The following is a 12228-nucleotide window of genomic DNA, read 5'->3' as shown; positions in this document are numbered from 1 at the left end:
GCCTGTTAAAACAACCAATTATGCTTGAGCCAGAAGGGCAATAAGTCATACAGGTTTGCCTAAGCAAATCTTCTACTAGGCGATTTAGAGAGTCTAGCAAAATATATGCCTGGATAACTGGCCTACTTTTTAGGCAAGACTTCTTTATTTTTGGTGGTGGTGGTGTGTGTGTGTGTCTGAGAGACAGACAGCGAGCGAGCGAGCGCAAACGCACACTCGAGCTTCGCTCTGTCACCCAGGCTAGGGTACAGCGGCATGGTCATAGCTCATTGCAACCTCAAATTCCTGGGCTCAAGCAATCCTCCTGCCTCAGCCTCCTGAATGGCTCGGAGCACAGGCATGTGTCACCACACAGGGCTAATTTTTTTAAATTTTTGTAAGATGGGGTCTTACTATTGCCCAGGCTGGTCTAGAACTCTTGGTGGCAAGCGAACCTCCGCCCTGGTCTCCCAAAGTACTAGGATTACAGGCATGAACCACTACACCCAGCCTCCTTTTCCCTTCCTTTAAATCTGTACTAGCCAATTTATCATTCTGGATATTTATAGCAGCCTATTGAGTATTTCATTCCATCTTAGATACTGCCAATTTAGGGAAATGGAATAAATTACTGATACAGATGTGGTTAATCTAGAAAATTGTTTCAGGGAGTTACTATTTCATGTTTAGTGACCGAATGGCACTTAAATAAGTCTGTATTCAATGGGTGGTAAACTAGAATATGGCAAAGACAAAAAAAAAAAAAAAAAAACACACACACACACACACACACACACACAATAGTATAACAAGAACAAAGTTAAGCTAGAAATGACAGAGAAATAACTTACCTCAGAAAAAAACCCACTATATTTTGATGATGGACTTTCTGTTTGTGAAGAACTAGAATCACTGGAGTTAATCAAATATGTTCGACTATCATGGCGTAATTTTTCAGGCAAGTGGCCTGCACAAGCCAGTTCATTTTCTTTATTTGCCATGTCACAGCCCCCACTTCGAGGGGACTGTTTTTTTCTGTAACAAGGATTTGGAAAGGGATGATGAACCTTCTTTCTGTGATAGATCACCTTATGCAGTTTATCCGGGCTTTTCACAGCTTGTCCAACTGTTCTGTAAAAAGAATTTATTTTCCTAAATGAAAAAGAACCATATGAAAACCTCTAAAGCATTTAAACAGAGAATTAATAGACCACATTTTGTGATCCCAGTCCACTAAAATTAGAGGTAAACAGAATAATTAAAACAAAAACTTAACTCTTAGCTTGAAGAGGAAAATAAAAAGGAAATAAATTATCTGCAAAACAATGAAAAGGATGACACTTTATATCAAATAAAGAGACATAGTAAATCCATGGCTTTAAAATAAAATATTAAAGGCCATTGTGGGAATAAGAAAATTATAATACCTTCTAGACACCTAATCTTTTTCTAACAAAGTGATAGACTGTATAAGTTTGAATATTTTAAAGTTAGTTTAATTAAACTGAAGTATAGGCCGGGCGCGGTGGCTCACGCCTGTAATCCTAGCACTATGGGAGGCCGAGGCGGGCGGATTGCTCTAGGTCAGGAGTTCGAAACCAGCCTGATCAAGACTCCGTCTCTACTATAAACAGAAAGAAATTAATTGGCCAACTAATATATAGAGAAAAAATTAGCTGGGCATGGTAGGACATGCCTATAGTCCCAGCTATTCGGGAGGCTGAGGCAGGAGCCCAGGAGTTTGAGGTTGCCGTGAGCTAGGCTGATGCCATGGCAACTCACTCTAGCCTGGGCAACAAAGCAAGACTCTGTCTCAATAAATAAATAAATAAATAAATAAATAAATAAATAAATAAATAAATAAATAAACAAACAAACAAATAAACAAACTGAAGTATATTTAATTTTGTATAAGACAGAACACAATAGAGCAAATCTCATGATTAAGTAAAGTGGTTCTCAAATGTTTTGTTATCAGGATGCATTGCCCTCTTAATTTTTTTTTTTTTTTCCTTTTTAGAAGCAGGGTCTCACTGTCAAACCCAGGCTGGAGTGCTGTGGCACAGCATAGCTTACTTCTGCCTCTGACTCCTGGGCTCATGCAATTCCCCTGCCTCCACCTCCCAAAAAACCTGGCACTACCTACAGACATGTGCTACCATGCCTGGCTAATTTTTTTATACTTTTTGTAGAGATGGGGTCTCAGTATATTGTCCAGGCTGGTCTCGAAATACTGACTTCAAATGATCCTCTAACCTTGGCCTCTCGAAGTGCTGGGATTACAAGTATGAGCCATTGCACCTGGTCTGCTCTCATAAAAATTATTAATGTCCCAAAGAATTATTTATGTTGGTAATATCTATTGATGTTTACTGGGTCAGAAACTAAAACTGAGAAAATTTTAAAATACTTGTTAATTCATTTCAAAAGTAATGACTCATTACAAATTAACCTAGAATATTTTATCAAAAAACCCGTATTTTCTAAAATAATCTGGTTTAACAGAAGACAGTGAATTCTCGTTCTCCATCCAGTTATTGTGATATCAAATATAGCCTCTGGAAAACTGTATTGTACACTTACTTGCAAGACAGTGAAAATGAAGATGGTGAATAATGTCTTAGTATTATTATGAAAATAGTTGTGACCTCACAAATTCCCTGAAAGGTCTTCAGGGACTTCCTAAGCCTTCAGATCACACTGTGAGAACGTGTGGTTTTGTAGAACGTGCCTTTAGAGTTTGGCAGATCTGATAATGAATGACATCTTTACCACTTTCTGGCTGTATGATCCTGAACAAATCACTTAACTTCTCTGATCTTTAGTTTTCTCATCAACTGTTAGGGGTCATAATACCTATCAAGTAGGACTGCTGTAAGGAACAGAGATAATATTGATGTGTTTATTAGCACAGAGCCTGGCACAAAGGAGCTGTTTGATGATAAAGTTAATCATTATTTTAATAAAAAAGAATATTTATTTTTCTCCTTACTTTCATCCTTATTTCGATATTTGCACTTCCCCACAAACTTTAAAGAAGTTCTTACCTATTTTTGTAAGCAGCCAACTGTTTTGGAGATTTCTTAACCTGAAAAATGAAAGTAGGTCGTTGCAGCATATTCAAGTTAGAGTTATGTAAACTTTGTGATTGATATCAACAAATTTACAATTCAACAAGTACATTTTTTGGATTACAGTTTTCTCTGTTCTAATGCTGTAGTTTCAATCATTAGGTACAACATCGTACCTAGGTATTTTTGGCAAAGCAACATACTCATCTCCCTATTTTCCAAGCTGCTAGACACATATTATACTGTACTTCTATGCTGTTTAATGAGTTGAATTTTAATATAGTTTAAAAGAAATTATATCAGCGCTAATGAGTCTCACAAAGATGACCCAAAAGCACCTCTCTGATTCCTCATAAACTAAAATATTCAAACTATATCAAATCAAAACAGTACACTGGGCTGGGCACGGTGGCTCACGCCTGTAATCCTAGCACTCGGGGAGGCGGAGGTGGGAGGATTGCTCGAGGTCAGGAGTTCAAGACCAGCCTGAGGAAGAGCAAGACCCCGTCTCTACTATAAATAGAAAGAAATTAATGAGCTAACTAAAAATATATATATAAAAAATTAGCCGGGCATGGTGGCGCATGCCTGTAGTCCCAGCTACTTGGGAGGCTGAAGCAGCAGGATTGCTTGAGCCCAGGATTTTGAGGTTGCTGTGAGCTAAGCTGATGCCTCCGCACTCACTCTAGCCTGGGCAACAAAGTGAGACTCTGTCTCAAAACAAAACAAAACAAAACAAACAAAACAGTATACTGGCTAAAAAGTTTTTACTGCTTTAGGAATATAATGGTCATACTTTATAAATTCTACATAATTCTGGGAGATTAAGCAGAATTATTATCCTCCCACTGTGTAAACAATTTAATCAGAGCTATCTATAGTATACCAGACAGTTTAAAATGTCGTACCTGTTACCTAGAAACCATGGACTTACCTCCTTCATGTTCTTATTAGTGAAATTAGAGATCCTTTTTCTAGGAAGATCAGTAGAATGATCCTCAATATTATCACAAAAGTTCCGTTTTTTAACATTGTGGGTTTCAGATGCCATAATCTCTTAAATACCTAGAAAATAAAATGAAAGGAATAGAAAATACAAAAAGTAAAAGAGCTTAATCATTTCTCTAACATACACATAACATACAACAATAGCACCATGCTATGTAAAAGAGGGTTATGAGTAAAGCAGAAGACATAGTTCTAATTTATACATTTTTAAAAACCTTAAACAAAGAGGAAACACAAGCCAGGAAACTTCAGAAAACTAGGGCTCTGTGTGTTCTCATTCTTTAGTTGCATACATTAACAATAAAATGTATGAATTTTTGACAGAGCAACATGTCAATCTCCCCATTTTCCATATCACTAGCCATTTATTAAATGCACAGGTTGTGGAAGCAGGTATATAAAGTAGTGTTATTTATGGCATCCAAATATATAGAAGTCTAAAATTTTGTAACCAAATCACTGGGTCAAATATAACACCAAGCAGCCAGAGGAACCAAAATCAGACATCTATCTGATTTGTCCTATGCCTAATCCTTACATGTTTCTTTCATTCGTGCACATAGCTCTCCAAACCTTCCCTCTACCTTTGAAAACATAATCCAGGCACTCCTATTTTTCTGATTATATCCAAAGAGGAGTTGGTGGTGGAATCAGATGCTATGACTTCCTTTACATAAAAGAGAAAATTGGTGATTTCCCCACTTGTACTCTGGTTTCACACAGGAATCATTTTAGGTTGTGCCCTGAACATGTTTCCTCCCTTGTTCTTTAAAAATCCACTAAGCATACACTATATGCCAGGCCCTTAAGTTAATGTAGATGATGCTCAGAGATACTATTCTAAAGAATCATTAAGAAGCTTTTGAAAATGCATCTTACTGGGCCCTAATATCAGAGACTATAACTCAGCAAATCTCTCTGGACTGGAGCCCCAAACAATTATATCTTTTAAAAGCTCCACAAGTCTCTCCCTCTCTCTTTCTCTTCTTGAGATGTGGGTCTCACTATGTTACCCAGGCTGGTCTCAAACTCCTGGGTTCAAGAGATCCTCCTGCCTTAGCCTCCCCAGTAGCTGAGAGTAGGCACGTGCCACTGCATCTAGCTCCACAGGTGTTTCTAATGCATATTCTGAATTCTCCAAAAATATGATTTAGGGTATTCAAGATTTCCTGCTGCTAATCCATGGACAGCCCTTCTACCTGTACTCAAGTTAAGAAAGAAAAGCTGTATTTGTATGCAACATTAACTCCTTGACGACTAATGTACGTTTCTGCTTGCTGTGTCTTGTTATGGCTGCTTTCCTGTGCTAATAAAGTATGTTTGGTGTTCTCCTTGGAATAATAAAAAAAACAAACCTCTAGTGTTTGACTGGGCCTGGTGGCTAATGCCTGTAATCCTAGCACTCTGGGAAGCCTAGGCAGGACGACTGCTTGAGGTCAGGTGTTTGAGACCAGCCTGAGCAAGAGCTGAACCCATCTCTACTTAAAAAAAAAAAAAAAAATTAGCTGGGCAACTAAAAAAAGAAAAAATTAGCTGGCCATGGTGGTGCATGCCTGTAGTCCCAGCTACTCAGGAGGCTGAGGCAGGGGATCGCCTGAGCCCAGGAGTTTAAGGTTGCTGTGAGCTAGGCTGACCCCATAGCACTCTATCCTGGGCAACAGAGGGAGGCTGTCAAAAAAAACCACAAAAAACCTCTAGGGTGAGATTTCCTTTTAAAGTAAATAAATAATTGCAACAATTTAATAAGCACTAACAGAGGGGCACCCAGAAGATTCAGCAAAGCTTAACTAAGGAATGTCTTAAAGGACAAACAGCACAATGAGAAAACAGCATGTGCATAACTGAAAGGCATGAAGCAGCATGGTTTGTTTGGCAATCTCTTAAGTAGATACTTGTGGCTGCAGCTTAGGCTGAGGGCCAGTTGCAGAAGAGTGAGAAGTGAGGCTAGAGAGGTAGGCAGAAGCTGTTAATAGATCATAAAGGGTCTTTTCCACAATGCCACAATGTAAGCCTTTTTTTCTTTTTAATTTTAAGGAAAAAGGATCTTTTAGTTGAAGATAATGAATTAAACATACGCAATTACTTCTACCTTTCCCTGAAACTCCATTAAACTAACAATAAAGGCAGTTTGGGAGGCCAGTGGGATCACTTGAAACCAGGAGTTCAAGACTAGCCTGGGCAACATAACAATACCCCATCTCTACAAAAAAATATTTAAAAATTAGTTGGGCTAAGAGGTGTACACCTATAGTCCCAGCTACTCAGGAGGCTGAGGTGGGAAGATTGCTTGAGTCCTGGAGTTGTAGAGTTGGAGATTACAGTGAGCTGTGATTGCACCACTGAACTCAAGCCTGGCTGATGGAGCAAGACCTTGTCTCTTAAAAAAATATACATATATATATGTGTGTGTGTGTGTTCCTTGAGGACAAAGAGAAGAAAAAGAAAAGATGAGGTATGGAAATCGCAAAGTAAAAGTGGTAAATGACTTAACAGTTACCAGATCTAAGAAAGCCAAATCCTAAATCAGCAACCAGCAACAGTGAAAAGCAGAATCTCCCAAAAGTTCAGGAATTGGCAATACCAGGAAGTCAAGAAATGGGGATAAAGGTGACTCTCAGAACAAGTAGCTAGACTGAATATCCATTTAAAACACAGTTATATGCCTAGATCCCCTTCTGTATTCCAGTAAAAAAAACTGGAGTTTTATTCTAAAGAAAATGTACAACAGAGTCCTTGACATGGGAAATACCAGGTACACATAAGGGTGAGACAAACATATCCTAAACAGGGTGATCAAATAAAAGTTTACAAAATAAATGTTGAAACCTCTAACTTTCTACCACTTGTCTCACAGAGGCTTGCAGCCAGGCTTACACTCTGCAAGCAAGAGTGCAGAAGATACTTTGAAAATTCTGATCAATCCCAGAAGCACACACACACACACATACACATCCCCCTAAAAACACTGACACGAAATATAGTCACAGTTCCCAAAGGGCTGTTCTATACCTTGCCTATGGTGGTGGTTACCTATCAAAACAAACAGAACTATACACTAAAATAAGTCAATTTTTATTGTATGTAAATTATACATCAATAAACCTGACTCTAAAAAATCCTTAAGATGAGAGAAAATTACATCCATGAAACAGAAATGAGACAAAAAGCAAACCAATGAAAATATTCATGAAAATTAAAAATAGATGATACAGGCCGGGCGCGGTGGCTCACGCCTGTAATCCTAGCACTCTGGGAGGCCGAGGCGGGCGGATTGCTCGAGATCAGGAGTTCGTAACCAGCCTGAGCAAGAGCAAGACCCCGTCTCTACTATAAATAGAAAGAAATTAATTGGCCAACTAATATATATATATAAAAATTAGCCGGGCATGGTGGCACATGCCTGTAGTCCCAGCTACTCGGGAGGCTGAGGCAGAAGGATTACTTGAGCCCAGGAGTTTGAGGTTGTTGTGAGCTAGGCTGACGCCACGGCACTCACTATAGCCTGGGCAACAAGCGAGACTCTGTCTCAAAAAAAAAAAAAAAAAAAATAGATGATACAATTAAAGGTGGCAGAAAAACTCAACAGAAGTTGGAAGAAAAAGGTGAAGATATCTACCTGAACACAGGACAAGAAAAAAAAAAAGAACAAATCAGATGATTGGCTTAGAGGGAGCAACATCCAAATAAAGATAATTTTTAGAAAAAGTATAACAAAGAAAACAAGGAGACATCAAAGAGATAACTTATGAAAACTGTACAAGGTTGAAGGATACAAATTTCCAGATGGAAAGAGCAGAATTTGGGCAATGATAATGGATGAAAATAGAGCTTTGAGGCACATGATTGTCAAATTTCAGAGCACTAGAAAAGCTAGAGAAGGTGAAAATATACAAACAAAAAATTATCCCTAAAATCCAAACCTGGTCACATACAAATGAGAGCAATGCCTTCAAAATTCTCAGACAACCTAAAAATTTTATATCTAACCAAATTATCAATCAAGTGTGAGGGTAAAAGGAAGTTATCTTCAAGCCTGGGCAATACAGTGAGACCCTGTCGCTAAAACAATTTTTCGAAACAATTATCCAGGGCAGGTGGCACACACTTGTAGTCTCAGCCACCTCAAAAGCTGAGACAATAGGATCACTTAAGCCCAGGAGCTCAAGGTTGCAGTGAGCTATAATTGTGCCACTGCACTCCAGCCTGGGTAATAGAGAGAGACTCCATCTCTAAAAGAAAGAAAGAAAGATAGATATCTTCAGACATGCAAAGTTCTAAAAACGCAGTAAGAAATAAGAGAATAAATAAACCAAAAAAGAGAAAATCAAGAAATAGAAATCCACATTTTTCAAGAAAGGAAATCATATGTCCACAAAAAAACTTGCACATAAATGTTCATAGCAATATTATTCATAATAACCAAAAATGGAAGCAATTCAAATGCCTATGAACTGATGAATAGATAAACAAAGTGTGGTATGCGAAAGTGACAAATGAATGTGGTAAGTGAAAGAAGCCAGTCATGAAGGACCACATCATTTGATTTCATTTATATGTAATGTTTAGAATATGATTCCATTTATATGCAATGCTTAGAATAGGCAAATCTATAGAGACAGAAGATGGATTGTTGCTTGCCTACGTACTTTATTTAATTATTTTTTTAAGTTATTAGTTTTAGAGATGGAGGTCTCATTCTGTCACCCAGGCTAGAGTGCAGTGGTGTGATCATAGTTCACTGCAGCTTTGAACTCCTGGGTTCAAGTGATCCTCCTGCCTTAGCCTCCCAAGTAGCTCGGAACTATAGGTGGGTGTCACCATGGCTAATTTTTCTTCTTGATTTTCCCCTTTCTTCTTCTTCTTTTTTTTTTTTTTTAGAGACAAGTTCTTGCTATGTTGCTCAGGCTGGTCTCGAATTCCTGGGCTCAAGCAATCCTCCCACTTCCACCTCCCAAACTGCTAAGAATACAGGTGTGAGCCACCATATCCAGCCTGCATAGGTTACTTTAAATGGTTCAACTGTATGGTTTGTATATTTTATCTTTTTTTTTTTGAGACAGAGTCTCACTCTGTTGCCCAGGCTAGAGTGCCGTGGCATCAGCCTAGCTCACAGCAATCTCAAACTCGTGGGCTGAAGCAATCCTTCTGCCTCAGCCTCCTTAGTAGCTGGGACTACAGGCATGCGCCACCACAACCAGCTAATTTTTCCCATATACATTTTTAGTTGTCCAGCTAATTTTTTTGTATTTATTAGTAGAGACGGGGTCTCACTCTCTTGAGCTCAAACGATCCACCTGCCTCGGCCTCCCACAGTGCTAGGATTACAGGCGTGAGCTACTGCGCCTAGCCTGTATATTGTATCTTAATAAAGCTGTTGCAAAAATGATTTAAGAAAGATAAAACTATAAAGCTTTCAGGAAAAAACACAGAAGAAAATATTTGGGGCTAGGCAAAATGCTCTTGGACTTCAGTCACGATCCAAGAAAATTTGATAATCTGGGCTTCAAGAAAATTAAAAACTTTTGCTCTGCAAGTAACCCCAGTAAGAGGAAGAAAAGATAAAACTACAGACAGAAAATATCTGCAAATCACAAATTCAAAAACAGATTAGTATCTTGACTATAAGAACTCTCTGGCTCTGTTTTTTTTTTTGAGACAGAGTCTCGCTTTGTTGAGCAGGCTAGAGCGAGTGCCGTGGCGTCAGCCTAGCTCACAGCAACCTCAAACTCCTGGGCTCAAGCAATCCTTCTGCCTCAGCCTCCTGAGTAGCTGGGACTACGCCACCATGCCCTGCTAATAATTTTTTCTAAGTAATTAGTTGGCCAATTAATTTCTTTCTATTTATAGTAGAGATGGGGTCTCGCTCTTGCTCAGGCTGGTTTTGAACTCCTGACCTTGAACAATCCGCCCGCCTTGGCCTCCCAGAGTGCTAGGATTACAGGCATGAGCCACCATGCCTGGCCTCTGGCTCTGTTTTAAGTACTTGTAGTATGCATGTGTATGTAGGTATGTAAATTAATTAATTAATTCATAGGAAAAACAAAAAACTCTCGAAATCACAGTAAAACCCCCCAAAATCCAATTAGGCAAAGAGTATGCTAATTCTAAATAGGCTTTTTTTTTTTTTACCATTAAAAAAGAAGACATTTCACTGACGAGGGTATATAGAAGGCAAATAAGCATATGCAACATTATTAGCCATTAGAGAAATGCAAAAAATGACATATTGTACTCTATTAGAATGGCTAAAATAAAAAATATTGACAATATCAAATACTGGCAAGGATGTAAAGAAAGTAGATCATTAATATATTGTTCTAGGAAATGTAAAATGGTACAGCCATTCTGTAAAATAGTTGGCAGATTCTTAAAAAAAATAAAAATGCAATTAACATATGATCCAACAATCGTACTCCTAGGAATTTATCTCAGAAAAATGAAAACTTATTTCACACCAAAACTAGTACATGAATGTTTATATAGACTTTACTCACAATAGTCCAAAACTGGAGGCAATCTAGATTTCCCTTGATGAGTAAATGATTAAACAAATTGTGGTACATCCATATGATGGAATATTATCCAGTAATAAAATGGAATGAACTATTAATAGATGCAATATTCTGGATGAATATGCAGAGAATTATGCTGAGTGAAAAACAGTTAACCCCAAAACTTTACATACTATAAGTTCATTTACAGATCATTCTTTTTTTTTTTTTTTTTTTTTTTTTTTTTTGAGACAGAGTCTCGCTTTGTTGCCCAGGCTAGTGTGAGTGCCGTGGCGTCAGCCTAGCTCACAGCAACCTCAAACTCCTGGGCTCAAGTGATCCTTCTGCCTCAGCCTCCCGGGTAGCTGGGACTACAGGCATGCGCCACCATGCCCGGCTAATTTTTTATATATATATCAGTTGGCCAAATTAATTTCTTTCTATTTATAGTAGAGACGGGGTCTCGCTCTTGCTCAGGCTGGTTTTGAACTCCTGACCTTGAGCAATCCGCCCGCCTCGGCCTCCCAAGAGCTAGGATTACAGGCGTGAGCCACAGCGCCCGGCCTACAGATCATTCTTGAAGTGACAAAATTATAGTAATGGGATTAGTGGTTGCCAGGTATTAAGTGGATATATTACAAAGTAATATAAATTATAATTAATATAAGTTGTTATAGTTGAATGATTAGACAGTAATCAAGAAAAACTTAGAACTAATTGACTGACTTAGAAACATTCTGAATTCCCGCAATACCAATATCAGACAAAGACATTACAAGAAAACCACAGACCAATGTCTCATGAACATCAATGCAAAATTCCTCAACAAAATGTTAGCAAATCTAATCCAACAAAGCATAAAAAGAATTATACACTATAACCAGATGGAATTTACCCCAGGTATGCAAAGCTGGGTCAACATTTGAAAATCGATCAATTGAATCCATCACATCAACAGTCTAAATAAGAAAAATTACATGATTGTATCAATAGACACAGAAAAATCATCTGACAAAATCCAACCCCATTGATCATAAAAACACTTGCAAATGAGAAATAAAGGGGAACTTCTTCAATTTGATAAAGAACATCTACAAAAAAACCTACAGCTAACATCATACTTGATGGGAAGAAATGTGGTCTTCTCACTAAGATCAGGAACAAGGGAAGGATGTCCTCCTCTCACTCTAGCTTTTCAACATTTTACAAGAAGGCCTAGCTAATGAAATAAGACAAGAAAAGGAAATAAAAGCTATACATATTGAGGTAGAAAAAATAAAACTGTCTTAGTTTGCAGATGACATAATTATCTATGGAGAAAATGTCAAAGAATCATCAAAAAAACTCCTAAAACTGAAAAATGATTAATGGAGGAATTGCAGAATACAAGGTCAATACACAAAAGCAATTTGTTTTCCTATATACCAGCACTGAACAAAGGGAATTTAAAATTAAAAATCATTACCATTTATCTTAACACCCTTTTCCCCCTCAAAATAATCTGAATTCAAACTAGATATACGAGGAAATTATAATGACAGTCAAAACTTTGCCCTCTAAATCAGGGGTCCTCAAACTTTTTAAACAGGGGCCAGTTCACTGTCCCTCAGACCGTTGGAGGACCAGATTTAGTTTTTAAAAAACTATGAACAAATTCCTATGCACAGTGCACATATCTT

General features: G+C 37.9%; 1 protein-coding gene across 2 annotated transcripts in view; it reads right to left on the bottom strand.

Annotated features, from left to right (window-relative positions):
* The window catches only part of KATNBL1 (katanin regulatory subunit B1 like 1), a 48085-nt gene that overhangs the window by 7079 nt on the left and 28778 nt on the right, over positions 1-12228 (bottom strand). For both annotated transcript variants that reach the window (XM_012742864.3, XM_076004226.1), the window contains exons 2-4: positions 3985-4115; positions 3027-3067; positions 831-1110 (exon numbers count right to left, since the gene is read on the bottom strand). In XM_012742864.3, the coding sequence (XP_012598318.1) occupies positions 831-1110; positions 3027-3067; positions 3985-4101 (438 nt within the window). In that variant the 5' untranslated portion in view covers positions 4102-4115. The remainder of the gene's footprint in view (positions 1-830; positions 1111-3026; positions 3068-3984; positions 4116-12228) is intronic.

Source organism: Microcebus murinus, chromosome 6, assembly GCF_040939455.1.
Source record: "Microcebus murinus isolate Inina chromosome 6, M.murinus_Inina_mat1.0, whole genome shotgun sequence".
Taxonomy (NCBI): Eukaryota; Metazoa; Chordata; class Mammalia; order Primates; family Cheirogaleidae; genus Microcebus; species Microcebus murinus.
The sequence above is the reverse complement of the archived record's forward strand: the minus strand, read 5'-3'. Positions and strand labels throughout refer to the sequence as shown.